Source organism: Bemisia tabaci, chromosome 9 (assembly GCF_918797505.1).
Source record: "Bemisia tabaci chromosome 9, PGI_BMITA_v3".
Classification (NCBI taxonomy): domain Eukaryota; kingdom Metazoa; phylum Arthropoda; class Insecta; order Hemiptera; family Aleyrodidae; genus Bemisia; species Bemisia tabaci.
Genome location: NC_092801.1, coordinates 15,965,074 through 15,992,298, shown reverse-complemented (window position 1 = coordinate 15,992,298; position 27,225 = coordinate 15,965,074). Strand labels below are relative to the sequence as shown.

The 27,225-nt window shown below is 39.5% G+C and overlaps 1 protein-coding gene across 6 annotated transcripts in view; it reads right to left on the bottom strand.

Annotated features, from left to right (window-relative positions):
• The window catches only part of LOC109037008 (probable sodium/potassium/calcium exchanger CG1090), a 131,143-nt gene that overhangs the window by 45,042 nt on the left and 58,876 nt on the right, over positions 1-27,225 (bottom strand). For 2 of the 6 annotated variants that reach the window (XM_019051473.2, XM_019051474.2), the window contains one exon: positions 10,717-17,067. The exons of the other annotated variants lie outside the window; for them this stretch is intronic. In XM_019051473.2, the coding sequence (XP_018907018.2) occupies positions 14,587-17,052 (2,466 nt within the window). In that variant the 5' untranslated portion in view covers positions 17,053-17,067 and the 3' untranslated portion in view covers positions 10,717-14,586. Of the gene's footprint in view, positions 1-10,716; positions 17,068-27,225 lie in introns of those variants that run through there. 6 annotated transcript variants of the gene reach the window in all.

Sequence of the window (27,225 nt, the reverse complement as noted above, 5' to 3'; positions counted from 1 at the left end):
TGAATGTTCCGGTTGGGGATTCTGGTGCCTTGTCGATTGGAAAATCGAATCTCTCGGTTCGAAAACGACCAAACTTGTGTTTCTGTACTATGTTCATTTTTTCCGTCGAAACACTCGTTTTCTGGCTGTTCAGCAGTGTTTATCGTCTCCTAAAACAGTGGCGTGGCGCGCTATCAATCGATATTTCCCATTTGAAGCAGTGGTAAACAATCGATTATTAAAGTGTTCGCTGCGAACACCCTGTGTATCGATACTTTTTCATAGGTTCAAAAGACAGATCAATCGATACATCGCAAAGCACGCTACGCCACTGTCCTTAAAAAGTTCGTTTCTCCGAGATGGGTTGTTTTCGAACAGAGGGATTCAACAGATCGTATTTGATAATGGTTCGATGTATTGTTTGGTTCAAAACGAGAGAACATAACCTCGAACGAAACTTTTAGGATTTAAGTAGGAAAGATTAAAATCGAGAAAACTCCTGACGATTCACTTTGCATCGCCATTTTATGCTCGTAAGAATAAAAAAATCCGTCACAAGAAACGCGGTCCCTCACATTAGTCAATTCACTTTTGAGGCTACGTGTACGTGTTGAGCCAATCGATATATCGATACAATCTCATCTGTTTGATGTATCGAATACGATCAACTCGAAAACACTGTCTCGCGTCCTGGAGAATACATTGCGAGCGGCTCCGTTCGAGCCTCTGCGTGGCGGCTTTGAGTTGAATCGATTGCACTGCCATTTGACCCTATGGAAAAAGTATCGATTATCAGGAAATCCTTGATAATCGATTCCTCACTATAGCTTCAAATGGGAAAATATATATAGCCGACGATTCACGTTTCGCCACTGCGTATTGTGTTGTGAGGTAAATCGATTGATCTACCATTTGAATTTAAGGAAAGTGATAAATCATCAGGCCCCAGAAGGCTATCTAACTTCCAACGCCCCTCCCCTCTGACTATGGACTACGCAAATCGCACGTTATATCAAATTAAAACGAAAACACTAATTTTATTCTTCATTTTTTGGTTCTTAGTTAACTAAATTAACCATAATCGCAACGCAAACGTGCGCAATGTAGGAATCGATGGCTTCAGTGGGAAACGACATATCCCTGCACTGGAAAAAAAACACATTGGATCCAGAGTCCAGACTCTTGAAAACATTGACAAGAAAAAGGACTCTTGATTCAATCAGATTTAAGCTTAAATCAAAAGGAAATCCGCTCAAATTAAGAGGCTTGGTTCTTGATTTAAGCTTAAATCTGATTGAATCAAGAGTCCTATTTCTTGTCAATATTTTCAAGAGTCTGGACTCTAGATCCAATGTGTTTTTTTCCAGTGTGTTTGTGACGCAGCAGTCTTCCTGTCATGCGTTATTTTTTCTTTAAGAAACTGGTGTACGTAATATTTTGAGAGCTGCCTTGATATTTCTTTTCTGTTGGCAGTATATTCTGCAGAAATTGCAAGCGATAAAGTTAGCCTGTTTCTCTTCGAAAATGTATGATTTCGGCGGAAATTTTGAAACAAGCGATGGACCTACGTTGTTTCTCACTTTGACCATCGACGTAGTGAAACACCGCGTCTGATTAATAAAGTACGCGGTGCGATGCAACCAACGGACAGTGGATCGAGTCAATGGGAGAGATGAGACAAGATTTTGAAACTTATAACGCTTATATAACTCCGTTAAATACAAATTTTGAGATTTTAGGAATGGTTCCATTGGTTTCCTCGTGAAATTTTCGTGAAAGAGCACCCCTTGAAATTTAAAATGTGACGAAATGAACATCAATATTTGCAATCTTAGTCAAAAATTTCATGCCCAATCTCTGAGATTGACTCGACCCTCTATGCGACGACCGCCGCTGGCTGACTGAAGTTGTTCCGGCTCGGTCGGTGAAAACGCCTTCAATTGAATCGAGACGCAACCCGCACGTCCTAGGAGCACGAATAGTTATCTCACGGATGTCGGACCCAACATTTCATGTCCCGGGAGAGAGCGCGTTGCGACTGCGATTCCGTTAAGCAGACGGCGCATACAATGGATCGAGTCGATAGGAGGATCGAGTCAATAATTATTATGGTAGGAAATATGAATTATTATTGTTTATCTACATGGTCATTTTGCTCAGATAAACTAGTTTATAGAATTTTCAAATTGCAAAAGAAAGCAATGCGAATTATTTTCGGTATGAAGAATGAAGATTCATGCCATGGGTTGTTTAAAAAACATAAATTACTAACATTTCCAGCAATGATAATTTTAAAGAGAGCAACATACATACAAGAAAACTCTAAACAAATTACAAAATTATCAGATCAGCACAATTTTAACACAAGAAATAAAAATAAGTTCATAACACCAAGAGAAAACGAGTATGTAAAGCAATGTTTACTGTGTTACAATGCACTTCCTTTAAAGGCTTTAAAAATTGATGATAACACAGAATTGCAAAAATTCTCAAAATTGATCACAGAATTCCTAGTGGAGAAAGAATTCTACGCAGTTAGAGAACTGGTGTAGACGTTTATTCGATCTAATTCACTTGAAGAATTGTCTAATTTAACTATTATGCATTTTTCTAATTTTGAATGTTAGTATTAAGTCTAATCTAAGTTGACCCGTTTGTTTGCCTTTTTGCGCATTTCTAAGGAATAAAGTGATTTCTATTCTATTCTATTCTAGGAGAGGCCGGACAAAATTCGGAAACTTATGACGCTTATAACTCCGTTTATACAAAACGTTGAGGTTTTGAAAGTGGTTCCGTTGGATTCCTCTCGAAATTTTCTTCCAGAAGCACCCCTAAAAGTTTAAAATGTGACGAGATAGGTACACATCTAAATTTGCTATTTTAGTCAAAAGTTTCAAGTCCGACCTCTCTATTTGACTCGGTCCACTGTGCGGCGCCTGGAATTCTTGGCCACGCTTATTCCCTGATTTACCCCTAATTTTCAGCAGCTAATTTTCTGATAAAAAATCAGAGTTTTCTCCCAATTTCCGGGATTTCCGTGAGAAAAACTAAATAACTCTCCGGGGTCCCAGATATGACAATCGAATCTATTCAATCTTTCGTCGGATTGTTCGGTGTAAATTCAAATTTTTAATTTCAGAAGCATTCCTCATATTTATATTATCTAGTCGATGCAAGATTCGGCATCATTCTGATGATTTGACGATTCAGATATGTTATACTTGTTTTTGGCTGATTTGTTTTTTTCCAGTAGTTAGGCATATACAGTGGACTCTCGATAATTCGAACCTCAATAATTCGAAAATCTCGTTAATTCGAAGGAAAGTCTGTTTCCCTTTTGAAAATTTCTCTATGATTTGAAGAAAATCAATATATTTTTCTCCCCTCATTATATAGAGATGTTTAAGCTGGCGCGGCCCTCTATAATTCGAAACTGCGACGAAAATTCTCTTGGTAATTCGAATGTAGTGGTTGAATATCGATATTTTCCAATCTGAAACTATGGTAAAGAATCGATTATTGAGATGTTCGCTGCAAACACCCTATTTATCGATCCTTTTCCATCGGTTTAAATGACTGATAAATCGATACATCGCAAAGCATACCGCGCCACTGATTTGTTCTCCATTTTAGTGTGTAAAAAGGATGAGCCCGGCATAAAACGCCCGACTGCAACAAGGTATTCTACGGATCAAAATAAGATCATTTTCTCAGCGAACTTATTTCCAAAATTGTTTCTAAAGAGACTACAGCTCAAAGTTCTAGGAAATAATCGCTTTTCCTGCATCTTGGCAATATCAGTGCACCAAATCTCATGAAAATTGGTGCGCACCGCGAGATGTGAACCCCTGCATTCATTATTCAGTGAATTTACAAGGTGTCAACAAGAATTTCAAAATGCAATTCCCTGACAAAAAAGGACAAAATTCCCTGACTATGTGGGTATCAGCCGTACGATGAGCGAATCAGAAATAAAGCAAAAACCATTCTTAGAAAAGAGAAGCGGTTCACGCGTAAGGTCATATCGACGGTATACGTCGGCAATCACATAACTAGGTTTGCGACTCTTTAACACTGCTGTGATTTTTCTTCTTGGTGTGAAGAAAATTGTGCGAAAAACTCAAGGAATGATGTCAATTTTGTTCTCCTTTAAAAAAATAACATAGAGGCGGAGATTTTTAAAACAGCAAACGAGTTATGTGATTGCCAACTTACGCCGTCGATATTCATATTGTTCTATTGCTATGGAGTGAGAATATAGGACAAGGAGGAGCTGCGAAGGAAACTTTTGAAAGAGCAGTTTTCATTCTTAGCTGCGTGGGCGCGATCGTCGGCAGATTCGGCAGTTACGATCGAAAACAGCCGCGAAATGTTCGGATCGCGAAAATTTTCCAGACAAGCTAGGTTTCCAAAACAGTGATCACGGTTTTTCAGTCGTGTAGACTAGATACCCTTCTTTAGAAAATTTGAAATCTCAGTCAAAAGTGGGGTTTCGGAGAGGGAGGGGGGGGGGGCTCTTGGACTAAAGGTAATTCGATGGACGCCACGTTTTGCGTCAAAACGACATGCGATATATCGCATCGATTCGTTCCATTTTTGCAGCTACACGTCATTTCTCTCGAATTTTGAGATCGCAATTGAGGACATCGCACCAGGAACAGCCTATAGGCGTATAGGTCGTTATTACGCCCATCTGCTTTTCGGATTCTACGTACCCTGGACTATGCTGTGATAGCGATAGAATGTAGATAGGTAACGGCTCGAGGTCGAAAAACCTTTTTTTCCGAGTTAAGTCAGGCCACTGGATCGATGGGTGCAAGAACGACCTATAAGCGGGCCTATAAGGTGCTAGTAACCCTTTCTTTACTCGATATTCTTTCATTTTGCGTTAATCATGTGTGATTAAAATGATTTATACTTCATAATGCCACCAAAATGACTGTTGGGTGAAATAATGACTTTTAAACCGCTTTTTTAAATTAAATATATCAGAGTGTAAACCCAAAATGTATCGCAAAATCTACCCGGCATCCTTCAATAGGAGGGTTAGGTCACCCAAAAACACCAAAACAGGGTACCTGCATAGAAAAGTATGCGCAGTACATCAAAAACAAAACTTTAAATGCGTTTGTTTCAAAACGCAATTTCAAGTTATAGGCTGTTCTTGGTGCGGTGTCCTCAATTGAAAAAGCCTTCATGCACGCTGGGCTTGTCGATTTCCTTTGACATTTTTGCAGTGGTGAATGCATAGCTGAAGTGCGCTCCAGCTAGAATTGTATTTAGCAAATGGGTAATTTTTATAGGAGAATTATAAATAAACAAGTGGTTAGAAATGAAAACAAAAGAATATAGAACTATGCAAAACGATAATCCAGATATCGGAACTTGGCTGTTTTGAAAACACCTTCAAATGCGGCGTGATACCTCACGCATTCCGGAGAGTTCAAATAGTTGTATCATTGCGCCTTAGAAATGCGACGGAAGATTACAATCCGAATAGCCTTGTACACGCTGGCTTTGTCGATTTCCTTTGACAATTTTGCAGTGGTTAATGCATAGCTAAAATGCGCTCCAACCAGAAGTGTACTCAGCAAATGAGTAGTTTTTATAGGAGGATTGAAAACAAACAAATGGTAGGAAATAAAACATAATAATAGGAACTATGCAAAACAATAATCCGGATAGTGGAACTTGGCTGTTTTGAAAACGCCTTCAAATGTGGCGTGATACCTCACGCATTCCGGAGAGTTCAAATAGTTGTATCATTGCGCCTTAGGAATGCGACGGAAGATTACAATAATTCTGTTGTCAGCAAGTTGTCAGGAAACAAAAGAATTCACTTACCAATTTTGACAAAAGAATTCAATGTAATAAAGGCGCGGTTTTTTTACAGGAAAAATATAGCATTCGATACTGTACTGATATCCAAACTGCACTCGAATGCGACATTTTTCATCTAAGAAAAACTACGCCTTCATTTATACGTCAAAATTGGCAATAAAGGAGTCTCCTAACAACAGAATTGCGATCTCCAAATTCGACAAAAATAACGAGCATTAGAAAAATGGAGCCAGGGATATATGCAAGTCGTTCTGACACGAAATACGGCGTCCATCGAATCACTATTACGACTTAAACAAGCCAATAACTTGAGTTTTTTGGAGTATGAAGGTAGTATTTTGTGGGCCCATTGAAACCCCATTTTTAACTGCGATTCCGATCAGTGGCGTGGCGTGATCGATCGATTATCGATATTTCCCCATTTTAAGGTATGGTGAAGAATCGATTATTAAGGTGATCGTTGCGAACACCCTGTTTATCGATACTTTTCCATAGGTTTAAATGGCAGATCAATCTATAAGTCGCAAAGCACACTACGCCACTGATTCCGATGTTTCTGATGTCACCAATGCCGCCGTGCAAAGGAAGAACGCCGTATCAACATTCGAGAGTTGCCAAATTTTCTTCGATAAAATGTTTTCTTTTGAGGAGAGTTATGAATATTATTCCTCGAAAGTTTCAGGAGCTTCAGGTGAAATGGCGCACAAAATTATCTGAACAATTAGAAGAAAAATAAGCATTTTACTAGGAAATTCGTATTTTATCAAAGGAAATTTGGCATGACCTGAAAGTTTATACGGTGTTCTTCCTTAGGATGGCAGAATGGATGCAGCGTATCAAATGGACTTCATTTTGCAATTTGGAACCATAAATCCTAGCCCGGTTTAAAAACAACGTATGTGCCATTAGTTTCCCTATGCACATACGTGTTTTTCCAGGAGAGCCAGAATTTTTAGTTCCAAATTGCAAAATGCAGTCCAAATTATGGGTGCATACCGATTGACATGAAATTGGGTGTTTTGCCGTTGCCAAAATGCAGGGAAATAATTTATTTTTCAGAATTTTTTTTTTTTTTTGGGGGGGGGGGGGAGGCTGCAGCCTCCTTAAAAATCACTTTTGGAAAAAATATTCATGGAGGAGACGCATTCTGATTTTGACCCGTAGAAGGATCTCCTGCAAACTGGCGTTCCGGTTTAACCCTGGATTGCCCTGCACATACAGTTCATTTCAGCATAAATGTACGTTTTCGAGTTGTCCATACTCTTCTCTATACAGGTACTCTAGCCAAGATGATAGATCCAAATTTTTGAGTTGTCCATACCAGTGGCGTCGCGTGAATAATCGATTATCGATATCTCGCCATTTGAAGCTATCGTACAGAATCGATTACTGTGGTGTTCGCTGCGAACACCCTGATAATCGATCTTTTTTCATAGGTATAAATGGCACAACAATCGATAAATCGCAATTCACGCCACGCCACTGGTCCATACTCTCCCTATAAATGTAGTCTAGCCAAGAATAGATCCATATTTTCGAGTTGTCCATACTCTCCCTATAAAGGTACTCTAGCCAAGAATAGATCTAAATTTTTGAGTTGTCCATACTCTCCGCGACGAAGCGACGCGGCAACGGGGCGGCCTAACCGGAGTTGCGAGTTGCGACAACGATACCCCCCCCCCCCCCCCCCCGGGGGCGCGAGGACAAATCGATAGTCCGCTTTTCAACTTGACCCAAAATCTCCCGCACCCCCCCCCCCCCCCCCAGCAGCGCTCGCCGCCGTCGCGAAGGAAATTGGGTTCTGTCCCCGTCCCGGGTACCAACGGAACCCGCTGTAGCGGCCCCCGCGGGTTCGGACTATGAAAAGAAGAAGAATTTTTAAAATTTTTTTTCCCTACAGTAAGCGACGTATTTAAGGTGATCCGATGGACGCCATATTTTGTGTCAGAACGGCACGCGATATATCGCATCAATCGGTTCCATTTTTTCAGCTTCTCGTCATTTTTCTCCAATTTTGAGATCGCAATTCTGTTGTCAGGAGCCTAGACTACAGCACTCACTTACCAATTTTAACCAAGAAATTCAGTGTAATAAAGGCGCGGTTTTTTCAGAGAGAAAACATCGCATTCGATACTAATATCGAAGCTGCACTCGAATGCGATATTTTCTCTTTAAAAAAAACACGCCTTTATTACACTGAATTTCTTGGTTAAAATTGGCAAGTGAGTGCTTTAGTCTCCTGAAGTCTAAAAGACGGACTTAGAGAGGTCCCAAGACTAGAATTTTGGCTGTCATCATGAGCCCCTTGAATTTTAGGAACTGGGGCACCGAATGACCAGCACCCTGGACTCCTTAGCGCTAATCCGGCCCTGCCGAAATTCAAATGTTCTTCGGTGATATATAACAACAACATATTTGGACTACGTTTTGTAGTAAGGAACTACTATTTCTGGCTCATCTATGAAAGAACCTATCGAAACAGGGATACTGATGGCACGCATGTTGTTGTTGTTTTTTATGAGAGGAGTCAAAGTGAATGAACATCCAACTTTTCTCCGAGAACGACAACTTTGGAGTGAGCGCAGTCAGTCGGTGCTTGAGACGGGGCTAAATAAAACCTCTCAAGAACGCTTTTCATCCAGATTCCCGACCTCCTCTCCAGTGGCGTGGCGTGCTTTGCGATATATCGATTGTTATGCCATTTAAACCTATGGAAAAGGATCGATAATCAGGTTGTTCGCAGCGCACACCTTAATAATCGATTTTTTACCATAGGTTTAAATGGCAGAACAATCGATACATCGCAAAGCACTCCACGCCACTGCTCCTCTCATTCTCAATCTGCCAATTATCCTGTCAAACCCTCACCTCACCACACTTTGAAGGTGTTACGGAGAGAACCTGACACCTTTTTTCGATCTCATCGATTCGAAATTCAAATGTTCTTCGGTAATAAAACAACAACATATTTGGCCTGCGTTTTGTAGTAAGGAACTACTATTTCTGGCTCATCTATAAGAGAACCTATCAAAGCAAGGAAACTAATAGCACGCATGTTGTTTTTGAAATGAACCAGAAAAAGTAGTTCCTGATTGCAAAATGTAATCCATTTGTTTAGCGTAAAGGGAACTGGTCATATCCACACTTAGTTTTGAAAAAAGACTTATGTGAAAAAGTTAAGGACAGCTATCATATCAACGGTGTAATATTGCAAATGCGCGTGTATACCTTAGGCACTACTCTGCCGTGCTAAGGAAAAACGCCGTATGAGCCTTCAGGCGTTGCCAAATTTCTTTCGGTAAATCACGAATTTTCGGGAAAGTTTTTGAGTATTTTTCTTCCAATTTTTCAGAGAATTTTGTTTTGAATTTGATGTAGATATTCTAAAATTTTCGAGGGTAAATTCTCATAACTTTCTTGAAAAATATACATTTTCTAAGTGGAAATTTGGCAACTCTCGAATGTTCATTCGACGTTTTTCCTTAGCACGGCAGTACTATTTCTGGCTCATCTATTAAACAACCTATCAAAGCAGGAAAATCAATAGTACGCATGTTGTTTTTGAAATGAACCAGAAAATGTCGTTCCTATAATTGCAAAATGTGATCCATTTGTTTAGCGTAAAGGGAACTGGTCACATCCACACTTAGTTTTGAAAAAAGGCTTATGTGAAATAGTTGAAGACAGCTGACAAATCGACGGTGTAATTGCAAATATCTTGTTTGCAATGTTTCAAAATCTCCGCAATTCCATTCCAATTTATCAAAGGAGAATAAACCAAACAATACAGCTTGAAATTTTCACGTTTCATTCCTCAGACAAGGAAGATGAGCAATCAAATTTTCAAGGAATTTATTCAACGTAAAATTAAATTATGATAAGAACAATCCGATTTTGGAAGGTGGCAACGCTGTTATACTTACATATAAATCCATAAAAAAAATCGACTTCAATTATCAAGAATCGATTGTTTTATATGTATTTAAATAGAGGAAGAACAGTGCTGCCAAATGTCAAGAATCGCCACGAGACAAGAAGCCTGCAGCATCGCGAATTGAGATTTGATTGAGCTATACATTTGTTGCAGTTTCGCTATGAAACACGGATGCTTGCCAAACGGGATGATCGAGGTGCTCTACGCCCTTTTCGAAAACAGATGACGTTTCGAAAAACACGTGCTACTAAATGGAACGTTAAAATGTCCTCCTTTCTTGGGGATTTTTACTTTAAAATCTTGTCACAATTATTTCGCAGAAATTTCAAGCCGTTTTGGTTGGTTTTAATAGACGCTATCAGTGTCACATAGAAAAGCGCTATACTCGTTGGTGGCATTGAAAGAGGTCATGTTCTTATTATTGTTTGAATCCAGGTAGATGTAAGATGTAATGGAGTATCCCCATATGGCGACGTCAGCACTGGTAGCGTCTGTCCTCGATATATTTAGTAAGAGCGTGATTTTAAAACGCTGCGATTGAGTTACGTGAACATGTTTTCAGAATTCATCCCTCGAAAATCAGTGGCAGCCAAGAATAGTATGTAGCTTTCAATATTCACAAATCGGGGGTAAAAATAGATAAAAGCCGTTACTAGTGATTGGTGGCAATAATTGCGGTAAGAATGTGGTTCTATACGATAAAGTTGGAAAATTTACAAGATGTCCAGTTACTGATGATAACTACATATATTTTAATGTTTAAAGTTCATGAAGCCTCAAAACTTTTTAGTTTTTTTTTTAAAGAAAAATACCTATTCGCTATCGCAGCACAGCTCGTGCAGAAACTATGAAAAATATAAAGCCGGGAATTTTCACAGGAGGAATACAAGATACTATTAGAAGGAAGCAATAAAATATGAAAAGCTAGTTTTTTTAAAAAAAAAAAAAAAAAAACCTGCAAGTGCACGAAATAAAAAATGTATTTACTGCAAACCAAAACATACTTCTAATTCCAAAAGAGGATGACAAACAATGAAAAATTAATGTTATAAAAGTATAGCGATCTATAAGCAAAATATATAAGTTTCAAAAACGAAAAGAAAAAAGTATGGAGTGCCTCTACATTACGAGGGGTATTCGTAAAGTAAGTTAATATTTGTCATAGCTTCTAAACTAATAAAGATAATTTAAATCTGTAAAAAGTCTGTGAATTGCCATACTCTCGGCTTTTTAGAAAACTTCAGTTTTTTTAAGGTCGGTCTTGTGAGTGCCGAGCGACATCAGTTTTCGTCCACCCGTCTCTCGCCACTGCGTGTCCAAAATGTACTAGAGGATGAAGCCGCATGCTACCATTCTGCGTAAGTTTTGGACACGCGGTGGTGGGAGACGGGTGTAAAAAAACTGATGTCATTCGGCAATCAGAAAACCAACTTTGGTTAAAAAAAAAAAAAAAAAAAAAAAAAAAAAACTTTTTAGAAAGCTGAGAGTTTACCAATTCAAAAAATTTTCATAGATTTAAATTATCTCCATTAGTTTAGAAGATATGACAAATATTAATTTACTTTACGAATACCCCTCGTGGAAAACGGCACGATACGAGAAGGTGCACAAATTATTTTAAAAAAAAACCAAAAATTTAAAAGAGGATAAGTAGTAAAGCAAATAAAACAACAGGAAAAAACCCTAGTTTCTAATTTAAAGTGATTAGACTGATGAAATACAAAGAATGATTGAGTATACGATACGCGACCACTGTGTACACGGGAAACGCAAGCAGAATCTTAATTGGACGTATTTCTGCCAAACGGAACTACGTGCATTAAAACATGAGCCCTGAGACTCATGAGAATATATGCATAACGGGGCTCACGTAATAAAGCTCATAGTTTCGTTTGGCAGAAATACGTCCGATCAAGTATTCTTCTGAACATGTTTACGTAGAGTTTGAACGTCTAAGTGATAGGATGGAAGAGACGGTTACTTAAGCAATTGGACAACTGAGAGCCAGGGAAATAAAGGAAACAAAAACCTTCGTTGAAAGCTCTCATTATCTTGCTTCATGAAATAAGACTTGAAGCGGTTTTAGTTGAAGGGACGAAAGTCTGAGGGGTTCATTTAAAAATTTATTTAATCGCACAAAAAATGTTGTAATTTCTCCGCTTGTTGTGAAAATCCTGTAAGATTGGACGATGTTACCTGTCCTAAATTCGTTGTAGATCGTCAGCAAAACAAAATCCTACTGTGAGAAAACGACCAATTTTCCCAGGGAAAAGTAGTCACCTCACAGTACGTTGACGTAGCTCAACATGTAAGTGTGAAAATCTGACAAACCTTAACAGCCTTCTTGTGTCTTCCATTCGAAATCAGTAATCGTGCGACTACAAAATATTTTCAGACCAATGGTGGGTTTTAGAATAATTCATACGCGAATATAATCTAAGAACTTAAAGTATTTGAGTAGTTTCCGACAGAACTAAAGGGTTTTAGAATAATTTTTACGCGGTTATGGTCTAAAAACTTAAAGGACTCGGTAACTTGTCGAAATGGTCATATTCTGATATCGCTTCTTGAATTTAAATGAATCGAAAATATAAAAACAAAGAGGAAAACGTCCAGAATGGAAACTCGTTACAAACTTTGATTAAATAATCTAGTTAAATAAGGTTTGGATTCTCCTGTGGGTTTCAGGTCAGTAGGTCTACGTCAGAAAGTCTCCTTTTACTGAAGTCTACAATACATTAACGTCTATAATACTTTAACGTCCGCGAATATTAAGTCTAACTAACAAAAACTTCTATTTTTGTATCGTCCACCAAATGAATGTCTACTACGGGAGGAGGTGTTTTCAAATTAAAGTCTAAGTACCGCTGCAACAATTCTATTTCATTCTTTCGTCTATTTACTACGGTAGTCTATCTATCAAAATGTGGACACAGCGAGGATCCTTTGTCAATGAGTACAGCTGATACAGATGATTGCTAACCTAACACGCTTCCATGGCAACCATCAAACATGTACCTACATTTGGAGCTTTTTTCATTTCACTCGTGAAAAGAACTTGCTCTTAGAAGAGGTTATAAGGGAAGAAAATTTCTTTGACCAAATTATTTTTGTAATCAGGGGAGGAATATTAAATTATCTATGTTTGTGAACAAAAGAGCTTGATGCAAAAACGGCTTTTTTCGCCCCCCCTCTGGAATTTCTTCAGACTTTGTCTATTGATTACTCATACTTGAGCGCTTCTTTTCCCAAATTTTCAGACCCCCAAAAAATTTTGGGGGGGAGCTAGGGGGGGCGGAAGTCAAAACCTGTGAACCTCGATATCTCTTGAACGAAGACAGATATCGAGGTCCGGTTTGGACGAAAAATCGTCTAAAATTGCATACTTTAAGAGCCTAAAGGTCGAAATCCCGATATCACATTTTTAAGTCAACATATGTGCTTTTATCCAGTTTTTAGGTCTAGAAAATTTATTTTAAACGAAAAATTTACAAAGATCTCAATTTTTTATTTGAACCAAAGCCAGTTTTTTAAATTGATCGTCTTTTTCCGCATCCAACGAGTGGTCCATCAAGCTGGGGAACCAAACGGTTCCGGAGTTATGATCGATTGAAGTTTCCGCTCAACGCGCGCCGACCGATTTTCGCGCGCAAAAAAGTCGAATTTGACTGTTATTAAATCAGATTGAATGTTCAAACTGAGCGAAATGCATTATTAGGGACTCTTGAGGGTCGCTGAGTTCAGAAATTACAGATACTTCCAAAAAATTCACGTTTTTAAAATTACAGCTCCGTACAGGACCACTGAGCGGCCGGTCGGCGCTCAATGGGCCTCTTAAATAGCGCTACAGAGCTGTAATTTTAAAAACGTAAATTTTTTGGAAGTATTTGTAATTTCTGAACTCAGCGACCCTCAAGAGTCCCTAATAATGCATTTCGCTCAGTTTGAACATTCAATCTGATTTAATAACAGTCAAATTCGACTTTTTTGCGCGCGAAAATCGGTCGGCGCGCGTTGAGCGGAAACTTCAATCGATCATAACTCCGGAACCGTTTGGTTCCCCAGCTTGATGGACCACTCGTTGGATGCGGAAAAAGACGATCAATTTAAAAAACTGGCTTTGGTTCAAATAAAAAATTGAGATCTTTGTAAATTTTTTGTTTAAAATAAATTTTCTAGACCTAAAAACTGGATAAAAGCACATATGTTGACTTAAAAATGTGATATCGGGATTTCGACCTTTAGGCTCTTAAAGTATGCAATTTTAGACGATTTTTCGTCCAAACCGGACCTCGATATCTGTCTTCGTTCAAGAGATATCGAGGTTCACAGGTTTTGACTTCCGCCCCCCCTAGCTCCCCCCCAAAATTTTTTGGGGGTCTGAAAATTTGGGAAAAGAAGTGCTCAAGTATGAGTAATCAATAGACAAAGTCTGAAGAAATTCCAGAGGGGGGGCGAAAAAAGCCGTTTTTGCATCAAGCTCTTTGCAGAAAGTAGCATCAAGATGGAAATGGAGACGGTTCTTTATAATAAGGGGGGTATTAAATTGTCAAAGTTTATTAACGAAATTTGAAGAAATTACTGTAAAGAGGAAACAATGGAGACGTTTCTAATCCCCACTGCCAAACGGAAACAGAAATTAGTTCACCAGCATTACCTGTACACGAAAAGGAGAGTAAGTAAAAACGGTAGGAAGATATACTGGCGGTGTGAAAAGAGAAATATATGCAATTCGACAAGCATTTGCCTGCAGGCGTACACTGTGTGGACTAATTTCCGTTGACTGAATCGGCGTGTATTAATTCTGTGTTTCAACTTCATTCTACGTAGACTCATTTCTGTAGACTTTTTGCAGTAGACCTACAAACAATAGACCACATTCCCGTAGACCCACTGGCCTCTAACCTCTTCTGTGATCCATGATCAGGGTTTTTCTTGATTCCTAGATAATCCAGAGTTATCGGCGGGAAAATATCGGGAGGCAGGCGAAATACACTGCTCAATATTAATAACTCTTGATTACTCAAATAATTACCGATTCTTTCTACGATTGGGAAAGGCAGTTCAGGATTTTCTTTGAATAGGAAATTTAGCATTTGGACGCCCCTCGTCAGTAAAGTCTTTCGAAGAACAGCTTTCCTCACCCGCTGTGAAATCATACCTCCATATATCGGAAAATCCTCGTGGTAGTGTTCACGTTCTAATGCTTCCGCGATGTCTTCATTCCTGAGGTACCTTAGAATTTGAGAGGGTGCCCCATCCAGAATATCATGAAAAGAGACGTCCGAGGATCCAACCGTTTTCTTCTTCATCGCTGAAAGTTCAGCTTTGCAACGTTCCGACCACTCCTTGCCGAAAAGCGATGATAATTTTGATACAACGGGCGATTCTTGCAAATTGACACCATTGTTAACGGTTAAATCTGCGTGAATTAACGCAAAGACGTGTTGGTAGAACGCTTTACGATTTTGAGGAACCACTTCAATGGTTTTATTGTAAACGGCATCGTTAGAAATGTTATCCTCCAAGAATTCACATTCCAAAATTGTCTTCAGGTTCATATACTTCATCAATTCCAGGCGGATTGTCTTCATCTTTTGGTTTGAAAGTCTCCTATGAAGCACATCCTTGAAGATACATGGATCGTAAAATGAAAGGAAAAACGTCATCATATCTTGGCCCTTGTTCATATAATATCTACTCTCAATCGCAAACTGAACTTCTTCTGCGTTTTTCTCTACGTCAAAACCGTTTTGCAGGTAAAAAAGCACAGCCCAGGAGCGCCCTTCCTCGATGGCCACACAAAAATCACGAAGGACGCCTAACCTGGCTCCATGATGGAGCAAAACGTACATCACTTGTTCACAGTTGTGGCGTAAGGCCAGTGTAATTGGTAATTCGCCATTATGATCCGGGGCATGTACATCTGCACCGAGTTCTATGATGTACTTGACTGTTTCGACAATATTCTGGTGCTTAGCGTCTAGAAGCGCTTCAGGCGCAGTGACGGCTTCATGAAGGAGAAACGGATGATCTACCAATTTCGCTCCTCTGGCTAGCAGGCATTTCACGACTCCTAAGTTTCCGTGGTTGGCGGCCACGTCTAGTGCAGTTCTTCCTGTCCACGTTTTAGCGTTTATATCCGCACCGAAGCCCAAAAGTAATCGAATCATGCTCTCGCTCGAAAACATAGCAGCGGCTTCGTGCAAAGCCGTCGAGCCATTAACTTCATCCGTCGGATTGCTTCCCAGCTTGAGCAATCGCGCAACCATCTCAATATTGTCGAGTCTGATGGCTTCAAAAAATACTTCCTTACTCTTAGCCGCATCTCGGTCGATTTCAAAACCGTAAGCTAAAAGCAAGTCAATGGAAGCATTGATTTTCATGGCTTCTTTGTCCGATCGTGGACAATGTTTGGTCCGTAGACAATGTTCGGTCAGGAGTGCTTGCAGAATGCGTCCATGACGACTGTCGTCTAGCCTAGGTTGGTGCTCGAGAAGGAGGGCCAAAGAACCCGGACTGTTCAAGCTGGCTGATACAAGCACACTTTTTCCTGAGTCATCGTGGGTGTTCAAGTTCGCGCCATTTTCTAAGAGTAATTTTACCATTGAGACACGGGCAGGCTCATCGAATTTTCTGGATTCTATGCACATCCTCAACGGAGTTATTACACCGAAATCTGTGCTAGCGGTAGCGTTCGTGTCGGCTCCGTGTTCTATGAGAATCTTCGCCACGATCTCCGAAGGATGGTCCGCAATCGCTAAATGCAGAGGTGTGTTATCATAGGGCGTTCTCGCTTCAATATCCGCGCCGTTGGCCAAAAGGCATTGGACGAGAGGTTCACATTTTTTGGCCACGGCTAAATGAAGAAGTTCTGTTCCATCCCCCAGGTAGCTGATGTTTGGATTCCTTTCGACTACATAGACCATGGTGCTTACAGAATCCGTTTCTTTGAAAACACTTCTCTGGCATTCATTCCATTCAGGGACGACAGTGTTCCGAAGTTCAAAGCCACGATTTTCAAACAAGTTTGAGAGTAGCTCAGAGGCGATGAAACTACCGAAGACGAAAATTTTTCCCATTGATACGTTCAACTCTAGCCACACAAGCTTAAAGCTGGAGGTACCGCTGATTAGCAGATCTGGGCATTCCTCCTTGCTTCTGATCACTTCCAGATTGGTCATAGTCAACCGGGATAAAATTCTCTCCTGAATCTCAGCTGGTATGCTCGGCAGAAGAAGATATTCTTTTTCGCCCGAGAAAATCAAACATTCAAAATCGTATCCGCCACGCTGCATCTTCCGGAACAGAAGCTGAAACACAAGATCAGGTTTGTGGTTTCAATATAAGTGGTCCGCACACAATTATTCTGATTATGTTACGCGATTTCAATGTTCAGGCTTATTATGGTGCAAGGATATTTGTCCTAATTTGTTTTTCCTATCGCAAGTTTTCCGAATACTTGTTTCCTACTCCTTTTTCGTCCCGTTACGAAAAGTCTAACGAGTAACGTTCTACTGGCTTTTCTCGGGTCAGTGATGTTGCCGCAGCGCTTCAACCTTTCCACCCACTTAGATGAGCAAAAGATAAAAGAAGAGAACTAAGCTACTAGGTTTTCATGTGAGCGATTAGATCATCAGAAGAAAAATGTGCATTAAAAAAAGAGACGAATCCATTGATGAGGCAAGAATCGTCGGCTAGCGATGTTTCCCTGTTCGAGGCTATGGCAAGGAATCGATTATCCTAGTGTTCGTTGCGAATACCCTGATAATCGATTCTTAATCGTGCATTTAAAATGACGGATCGAACAATTCATCGCAGAGCAGGCCACACGATAGTCTGCTTTTTGATATAGGGTAAAACTGAGAAACTTGAAATCGAACAGATTTTTCGAAATTTCATCAAGTTGATTTGGAACTTTGGTGGATAGGCTGGGGGGAAGGGAGGAAAGGTTGACGAATTGAGATTCATTGATGTCGCGGAGTCTACTGTTTGAATGAGACCGGCCGCGGCATCGGCCGAGAAGGGGTTGCGCTAGTCTGCCGTGATAGCGAAGAGAGCCGTAAGTGCAAAATTTTCGAAATCGAGTTTTCTTCAAAATTCGTCTAAACTCTTCTAGATGAAATTACTGAGACAGCTAAAACAGCAAAATTCATCCTAATTTAATGAAAACGAGACGTATGTAAAAACCGTAAGTGCACAAAAAATGACACAGTTTTTTTTCAAGACAGCCGTAGATGCATGAGAGCCAATGAAAACGGTGCTTTCCAGTAAAGTGCCGCCCTCTTCTGCCAATTTCTAACCTGAAAATGTGTTTGTTGTGCGTCCAAAACGCAACCACGAAAGCATGCAGAAGATGGCACTTACGGCTGTCTTGCCTAACAATAACCTAACATGAAAATGAAAAATACCCTTTTCATGTAATAGAAATGAAATCAGTCGATTTTTAATCATCCATACGATTTCTAGGCGTCTTCCGGACGATTTGTGGCAATTTGACAAGGAATGGAGGCTTTCTCTCAATTAAATGATCTTGTCAGAAGCTTCTGAACCCGTTTTCTCAAAACTTCATTTTTGCATTTACGGCTCTCTTCGCTATCACGGCAGAGTTTCAAGTGAATCTACAGCGGTGCGTAGAGAGAATTTTTTCCGCGCAGGGAGCTTCACCGCTGTGTTTTGATTTTTGGGTCCACGATATTGGAGTCCGTACAGCCCAAAGACATAAAGACGGAGCGCTAGAAGAAGAAAATGAAGCCATCTCTCCTTTCGGTTAGAGCAGCAGAAAAACTAACTTTATCTGAGATTTCTGTAAGATTCCTCCATGTTACCAAGCCAAAATAGGTACATTATAAAAATTCAAAATCCCAACTTTATTCATTTGTTCCTTTTAGGCAAATAAAACGAGATTAGAAGAAGAAATGTGGAAAAATCAAGAGGACAAATTCAAATCAAGTTTCGTTTCCCGCGCATGGATTCACAGCAACTTAATCTGAGATTCCTGCAAGATTCCTGCTTGTTACCGAGCCAAAATAGGTTTATTATGAAAATTCAAAATCCCAACTTTATTAATCGGTTCGTTTTAGGCATTTAAATGAGATTCGAAGAAGAAATGTGGAAAAATGAAGAGGACAAGTTCAAATCAAATCGTTTCCCGCGCATGGATTCACATCGCCAGAATGGCTTCACTTCTTCCGCGTGCTTTTAGAAACGAGCACTCCGTCTTTATGTCTTTGGTACAGCCCCACGTGATTCCTTGAGCTTTTATGAAAGTTAAAGGAATTTCTGTTGAAATCGAAGCGTCATAAGTTCATAGCTATAACATTCTTCTTCCTATTGACACTGAAAAAGGCGTGAAAAGTAATTTCTGAAGCTCTGAAACTTGATCCCAGAAAAAAGTAGGGTTAAGCATGACGACCTTGATGTAACCAATCGCAATTGATCGCTCTCGTCTGTTGCAAATATCTCCCTCCCACCGTGAGCTATCTCTCTCGCACTTACAAATATCCCATAAGAGAAACTGGGATCAAGTTATAGCTTCTACTATCAAACTTTCAAAGCTCGCGTTTGTTTCAAAACATTCCAGATGTATGCTGCTAGAACTTACGAGTCTTAGAATTTAATATATCTATTGTGGTCTTTGAGTAATCACTGATTTCGGAGCCGGATTTTAGCAGCGCGACGTGGTGGATTTTTTCGGAACTGCAGCTGAAGATTCACCTTGAGCAACAATGAAACTTGTGGTGATCATTCTTCACAATCTAGCGTAAATTCACAGGAAATGTAAAGACGTCGAGTAGGTAGCTTATCTGTTTGAATAAATAATAAAAAAATGAGAGAAAATCAGGCAACGCAAATGCAGTTAGGCGGATTCAGATTAAGAAGTCGACTTAAGCCTGTGTCACACTACCAAAATACTCCATCAAAATGTCCGCGTCAAGTGCTGTGATTGGTCCTAGTCATGAAGTTATGAGTCTTAGAATTTGAAATATCTATTGTGATATTTAAATAATCACTGATTTCGGAGCCGGATTTTAGCAGCGCGACGTGGTGGATTTTTCCGGAACTACAGCTGAAGATTCACCATAACAGATGACAGATTTTGAAACAATACTTCGAAACAGAAGGGCAAGATCGTACATCATTTCGTAAAACCGAGCATAGGCTGTAAGGAAAATCGGAAATGTGGTTGTAAGACAATTTTAAGGTTTTCACGAGTTAAAAGGGGAGATAGCAGAGATGATAATAAAAATAGAAATTAGAAAGTTTTATCGTAGGCTGCTACACTCGAATGAGAAGAATATGTTTGCAACTCTGCAGATGTAGATAAACGCATCCTTTCCTTGAGGATGGCGATTTCTTCGAATGAACCGATTTTGATTTTCGGTAAAAAAAAAATCGACTCTATTTTAAAATCGTATGATAAAAATACATTTCGGAAAAAAATCAAATTTAAAACATCTAAAACCCAAATTCGGCGCCAAAAACACAACTACTACTAAAACTGAACCTGAATTGGACTACATTTTGCAATTTGGAACTATAAATTCTAGCTCAGTTTAAAAACAATGTATGTGCCATTAGTTTCCCAATGCATATGAGTGTTTTTTCATATGTGCCAAAATTTATAGTTCCAAATTGCAAAATGCAGTCCAATTGATACTCAGGTTTCACAGAATCTAGGTCTTTACAGGACACATAACGTAGAGTGTCAACTTTTTCAATAATTTGATTTCGGCTCAGAAAATCTATTCCGATTGTACATCGACCTCGCAAAATCGATTTTTTGGCGTAAAAAATCGATCAATTTCCATGACGTTTATTTCTTTCTACATTATAAGCTCCGAGACCTCCTAATTTTGCGTAACTGGTAGTTCCAGCATTCTACTGAGCCGATTTTCATGATTTTTGCGGTCATCGACGAGCAATTGTCTCTAGATAAGCCAACTCTATTAAGATTTTCAAAATATGACCCAGGTTTTATTTTTATATTACGCGGTAAAGTTGCGAATTCTCCCATTTAAACAATGCAAATTTATATTTTTCGTCATAGTTCGTTTGAGCGTTCTACCGAGCCGACTTATCCATGATTTTTGCGGTGATCGATACGTGATAGGCTCTAGATGAGCTCGCTTTAATCAGATTTTGGAAATAAGACCCAGGTTTTTTTACAATCAAGTAATAAAAGTAAGCGAATTAACAGAATGAGAATGCTCCGCTCGACCTGCTTCCGCTATGCATAAATGGTTGCGCAGTGGCCGAGGAGGTTGCGCAGTGGCTGGAATAGCCTCCGCATCAACTCTACTTATCAACACAAGATTCGAGCGAAGCCCAATAAGAGGAGCGGTGGCCGAGACGTCTAAGACGTCGAATGCGCCCACGAGTCTTAAGATGAGGGTTCGAATCCCGACTCTTTTGTTACTTTAGTATGACTTGATTATTCGTTGTTTTACTGCAATATTTAATCAATCAGTCATTGCATAACTCGTCCTTTTGCCTTCAATTTTTTTTTCTTTATTCATCAAAAACAAAAATCATTTCATTCTAAAAGTAAAGTATGCCTCATATCGTAATTTTTTAGGGGAAAAATAAAACCAACATTGATAGGAGGCTAAAAACAGGGGCCGCGGCCAGGGAGCGTAGCCCCCTAGTAAGGCTAAAAACAGGGCCGCGGCCAGGGAGCGTAGCCCCCTAGTATATTCTACATCCTCTGAGGGGTCTTTGAAGTCTAAAAGACGGATTTGGAGGGGTCCTAAGACTAGAATTTTAGTTGTCATCATAAGGCCCTTGAATTTTAGGAACTGGGGCCCCGAATGACCAGCACCCTGGGCCCCTGAGCGCTGATCTGGCCCTGCCGAGAAGTGACCTTTTTTATGAGAGGAGTCAAAGTGAATGAACATCCAAGTTTCCTCCGACAACGACAAATTTGAAGTGAGCGCAGTCGCAGTCGGTGCTTGAGACGGGGCTAAATAAAGCTCTCAAGAACGCTTTCCATCCAGATTCCCGACGTCCTCTCATTCTCAATCTGCCAAGTATCCTGTCGAACCTTCACCTCACCACACTCTATGGGTGTACTTTCAACGGAGAGTACCTGACACCTTTTTTCGATCGCATCGATTCGAAATTCAAATGTTCCTCAGTAATATAACAACAACATATCGACGGTGAAACTACCAAACCACGTATCTCGGTTTGCGACGTCGCAGACTTCCTGTCATACTTTATTTTTTAAATAGAAAACTACTCAACGTCAGTTCGTGAAAACTTCCGTGATTTTTCCTCTTTGTGCGGAGAAAAATCTGTGAAAATTGTAAGGAATGATATTGATTTGATCTCCTTCAAAAAAATAAAATGTGAGTGGAGATTTTTAAACACCGCAAACGAGATACGTGGTCTGGTAGTTTCACCGTCGATATTTGGACTACGTTTGTAGTAAGGAACTACTATATGTAGTTCTGGCTCATCAATAAAAGAACCTATCAAAGCAAGGAAACTAATAGCACGCATGTTGTTTTTGAAATGAACCAGAAAAAGTAGTTCCTAATTGAAAAATGTGATTCATTTGTTTCAAGTCAAGGGAACTGGTCACATCAACACTTAGTTTTGAAAAAAAGACTCATGTGAAATAGTTAAGGACAGCTGCACGGTAGTTATCGACGGTGTAATTGCAAAAGCGCGTAAATTTTGTTTTGAATGTTTCAAAATCTCCGCAATCCCATTCTAATTTATCAAAAGAGAATAAACCAAACAATATAGCTTGAAATATTTACGTTTCATTCCTAAGACAGAGAAGATGAGCAATCAAATTTTTTTTAGGGTCAAAAAGATTTTTTTGACTTTAATTGAATAATTTTTGGAATTTTTTGGCCGTGTTTTCTCTGCGAAATGGTGTGGACCCAGCACCATTTCTCCACCTTTGAATCCAAGTAGATGTAAGATGCAATTGAGTATTCCTACATGGCGACGTCAGCACTGGTAGCGTCTGTACTCGATAAAAGTGTAGTAAGAGCGTGATTTTAAAACGCTGCGATTGAGTTACGTAAACATGTTTTCAGAATTCAGCCCTCGAAATTCAGTGGCAGCAAAGAATAGTATGCAACTTTCAATATTCACAAATCGAGGGTAAAAATTGATAAAAGCAGTTACTAGTGACTGGTGGCACTTGCGGTAAGAATGTGGTTATATACGATGAAGTTGAAAAAGAGTGTTATTCAAAATCGGGCGGTTTTGCCCCCTCTTGGATTTTGCACTGGATATGTTGTACTTTATCACAAGACACGCCCTTTTCCGGCATTGGCAAGTTCAGTTCACCCAAAATTTTTCCCGCGCGCTACAGCGTTGCCAAGTTGAAAACAGGCAAATTCCGTAAGTGGCATTAAAATTGAGCTATGAAGTTGCGGTTTTAACGGAAATTCTCTAAAAATTGCGCACTTTCTAAGAAATGACCGTATTTTTAATGTCGCATTAATATTAACATGCATTATTACCAATTTTTCGATATTTAAATTCGACAAATTTTACAAAACCGCAAATGCCCCAAAAAGCTATCGTAACTATTAAAAAATCCTTTCGCAAGGAAAGGACTTTACTTCAACGATTGGACAACTGAGAGCTAGGGAAATGAAGGAATAGAAGGAAGAAAGGAAATATGAAAAGCTAGTTTTAAAAAACATGCAAGTGCACTAAATAAAAAATGTATTCACTGCAGAACAAGATATACTTCTAATGCCAAAAGAGAATATTAAACAATGAAAAATGAATGTAATAAAAGGATGACGATCTATAAGCAAAATATATAAGTTTCAAAAACGAAAAGAAAGGAGCATGGGTGCTTCTACATTACAAAGCCGCACAATACGAAAATGTGCACATATTATTAAAAAAATAAGTCAAAATTTAAAAAAAAGATACAAAGTAAAGCAAATAAAACAAGGGGAAAAATCCTAGTTTCTAATTTAAAGTGAGTAGACTAATGAAATACAAAGAATGATTGAGTATACGATACATGATCACTAAATACACGGAAATACAAGCAGAAGCTTAATTGGACGTATTTCTGCCAAACGGAACTGTATGCATTAAGACATGAGCCATGAGACTCATGAGAATATGTGCATAACGGGGCTCACGTCATAAAGCACATAGTTCCGTTTGGCAGAAATACGTCCAATTAGGTATTCTACTGAAAATGTTTACGTAGAGTTTGAACGTCTCGGTGATAGGCTGGAAGAGTACTCCTTTCGTAGGGAAAGGACTTCACTTAAACAATAACTTGGACGATTGAGAGCCAGGGAAATGAAGAAAACAAAGGACCTGGGGCGGTAGGATACAAAACCCTTCGTTGAAAAGGTCTCATTATCTTCCTTCATGAAATGTGATTTCATGAGGTTCTAGTTGACGGACGAAAGTCTGAGGGGCTCATTTAAAAATTGAATCAATCGCACAAAAAATGTTGTAATTTCTCCGCTTGTTGTGAAAATCCTGTAAGACTTGACGATGTTACCTGTCCTAAATTTTTTGCTGTGTCGTATGCACCGTGCATTCGTTGATAAACACAGACGTAAATTATCAGAAGAAATTTCGAAACGTCGCAGTGCAAAATATTACGACGCGTTCTCTTCTTTCTCTCACCTCTACAATTCAGGTGGCGTACGTATTTGCACGCTTAAATTGGAGTTGAATGATTCTAGTCAGAGGATTTTGTCAACGGATCTAGGAGTTCTTCACTTCAACATCTGTTACAGATGTCTTCAGATGCCAACATCCGACTTTTAATTGGACGTGCTTATGCCAAAGGGAACTATGTGCGTAGAGTAAGCGAGAAACATAGTTCCTTTTAGCATGAATACGTTCAATTCTCGCTGTAAACGGTTAACTCAGACTCAAATCTAGTTTCACTTGACAATGCAACTACCGTATTTATCAACGAGTGCATGTATTACCTACGGTAAACATTTTAGGATAACGTGTATTGTCAAATCATTAAGAAGATTCACATCAAACAACTGAGAACTTCAGATTGCCAACTGCCTCTTCCAATTGGAGCATGGTAATTACCTAAGTTTACCTTTCCTGTAATGCATCATAAGAAGCTTAGACATTATAAAGGGACGCAAACAGAGCTTTGGAAGATACTTATTTTTATAAACATCCAACGATGAGAATTTTTCGGCAAGATCCTACTATTGAACTTATCATGACAACAACGAAAACATAAATTGAGAGTTGCCTGCGGGCCGATTATTGAAATTGATCGACAAAGCTATAGACATAGGAGACAAAAGAGATATGGAGAGATCCTATTGGTGGAAGCGGGTGGTTGCAATAGACAAAGGAGGTAGGTAATAGACTAACTAACGGCAACCCACGAAAAACCCGACAGTTAATCTATATTTTCTCCCTTGTCGATAGGAACCACCCATTTCAACCAATAGGATCGCTCCATACTCCCCATGTCTTCTTTGTCTATCGCTTTGTCTATCAATTTCAGCAATCACCCCGCTGGCCATCGAAGAGGAAATCCGAAATATTGAAAGAAACCACCGAGGATTTTGGAAACGCTTCAGACTTACACCGCTCTCACTGACATACATAAATGATTAACGCGGATTCGTCAACATAAACTGGACTACATTTTGCAATTTGGAACTGTAAATTCTAGCTCGGTTTAAAAACAACGTATGTGCCATTAGTTTCCCTATGCACATAAGTGTTTTTCCAGAAGATCCAGAATTTATATTTCCAAATTGCAAAATGCAGTCCAACTGACTTCATGTCATTTTAGGTATCTGCTAAAATGCACCTTGCAGACCTGAAAGGTTATATTGCTTGATTTTTGGTTTTAAACGAGGACATGTTCAACTAATTCACTAAAAATCGTCAACGAAACAAATCCTACTGTGAGGAAACGCGAACCAATTCGTCGCTTGGCTGACACAAAGGCTTAACTACAATTTCAGATGAGCCCCCGAAATCATTGAGTAGTCTGGACGACTGGGGTTCATCGACAAATGTAGGTACGTCCTTAATGTCAGGGAAGGCGACGAATTTCCCCAGGGAAGAGTCGTTCTCCTCACGGTATAGTTGACCGAACTCATTTAAGTGTGAAAATCTGACGACACTTAATCGCCCTTATGGTGTCTTTCATTCGAAATCAGTAATCTTACGACTACAAAATATTTCCAGACCAATGGTGGGTTTTAGAATAATTCATACGCGGGTTATGATTTGAAAAACTTAAAATATTTGGGTAAGATTCCGAGAGAGAACTAAAGGACTCGGTAAAGTGTCGAGATGGTCTCATATTCTAATATCGCTTTTTGAGTCATATATGAATAAGACATAAAAACAAAGAGAGAAAACGTCCAAGATTAATAGATGTCACATGTGGCAAATAAGTTTCAGGGGTAATTAGGCATCAGTACATTTCCAGGTCAGATTTATCAGATTATTTAGGAAAAGATCATCAGACGGTAATTTACAGGTCTTTGAAAAGACCAGCAGTTCCTCATTGCTTAAGTAAATCGACGATTTTCAGCTTATTTTTAGACTGTAAGAGAGTGTATCCATTGTGGGTCATTAAAACATCGAGCATTTTCACACCTTGGTCGAGTAACATTTTTCGGAAGTACGCTTTGCAAGATCTTCTCCTTATCATTCCACGGAAAGAGGGAAACTGAACATAACTTTCACTATCCATTAAAGCTTCGAACAACGGCGAGCGTGTTGCTTTGCAAAAAATTGAGAATTTGCGGTATGGGTCGAATCTAGAATATCGTAAAAAGATGTTCCAGTATCTTGAATATATTTCTCTTTCATAGCAGCTACTTCACGTGCAAGTGCATACTCCTCTGCACGGTCTCTGGCTGCTTCGCGGTATTTTCCTTCGAACTCCGTGATTCTCTTCCAATCGTTGATTTTGAACGCGGCGGCCTCTACAGATGCGAACGTGGTCCAGAATTATATCATCACGACCCGGGTGTTAAATCCTTATCCCAAAAGTAGATGTCGCGGCACTTGAGAAGGAGTATAATATCTGAAGCTTCTCGGGTATAATATTTGATGCAAACTCAGATACTCGAGTTCCCAAAACTTTCAGCAAAACATCGAGCGAGCAGGGGGAATCTCGCAATGAGTTCCCCATCGCACTTACAACTGAGACAGCGACAGGATACTCCAGCATGAGGATGAAACTTACAAGGCTCGATGTATGGGAGCTGAACGCCTCGAAAATAACCGGTCTCATGTACAATTTAGTATCAATTCTCAAGAGATCTATCAAGGTCTTAAGCTTTCCTTTTTTTCGGGACGAGTGAAGTGCCTCGACGGCGCTCAGAATGCCCCCGCGTTTGACCAACACTCTCGCGATGTCTTCTTCCCCGTGGATGAAGGCCATTGTGGCGGGGGAAGGACGCCATGAATAGGGAGGGTTGACGTCCACTCCGACATTGATGAGAACTTGACCGTTTCGATCA